At 68.6% G+C, this 471-nt stretch overlaps 1 protein-coding gene across 1 annotated transcript in view; it reads right to left on the bottom strand.

Moving 5' to 3' along the window:
* The window catches only part of SPTB (spectrin, beta, erythrocytic), a gene marked incomplete at its 3' end in the record, with an annotated part of 18661 nt that overhangs the window by 10024 nt on the left and 8166 nt on the right, over positions 1–471 (bottom strand). Inside the window, exons 14-15 of the mRNA XM_009885702.1 lie at positions 386–458; positions 20–296 (exon numbers count right to left, since the gene is read on the bottom strand). Coding sequence (XP_009884004.1) covers positions 20–296; positions 386–458 — 350 coding nt within the window. The remainder of the gene's footprint in view (positions 1–19; positions 297–385; positions 459–471) is intronic.

Genomic DNA, 471 nt, shown 5'->3' with positions numbered 1-471 from the left:
CGCCCCCCCCCCCGCCCACCGCGGGCCGTTCCTCGGCCAGGCGGTCAGCCTGGGAACGCAGGGCAGCCAAGCGGTCTTTGGCAACCGCCAGGTCCCGCTCGATGCCATAGAGCTTGCGTTGGGTGGCCAGGACGCCGGCCAGATCCCGCCCCAGCTCGGCGGTGGCCTTGCCCAGCTGGGCTTTGCTCTGCAGCCATTGCCGGGTCTCCTCACACTCCAGACGGTAGTTGAGGAGGCGCAGAGCCGAGCCCACCGCCTGGCGACGCTTGGCCACCAGCTCCCTGAACTGGTCCCACCTGCAGGGTGAAGAAGGGTGACAGCAGGAGTTGTGGCTGGTGGGGACCAGCCCGACCGTCGCGGAATCACCCATTGCCCACCACCATACCTCTCATTGAGCTGCTCCCGGCACTGCCGGACCTGGGGGCTGCGGGGATGCCCACTGGCCAGCAAGCCATCGGCTGGGAACGTTTA

Source organism: Charadrius vociferus, unplaced genomic scaffold, assembly GCF_000708025.1.
Source record: "Charadrius vociferus isolate BGI_N301 unplaced genomic scaffold, ASM70802v2 scaffold2585, whole genome shotgun sequence".
Lineage (NCBI taxonomy): Eukaryota > Metazoa > Chordata > Aves > Charadriiformes > Charadriidae > Charadrius > Charadrius vociferus.
This window is presented reverse-complemented; position numbering and strand designations above follow the sequence as displayed.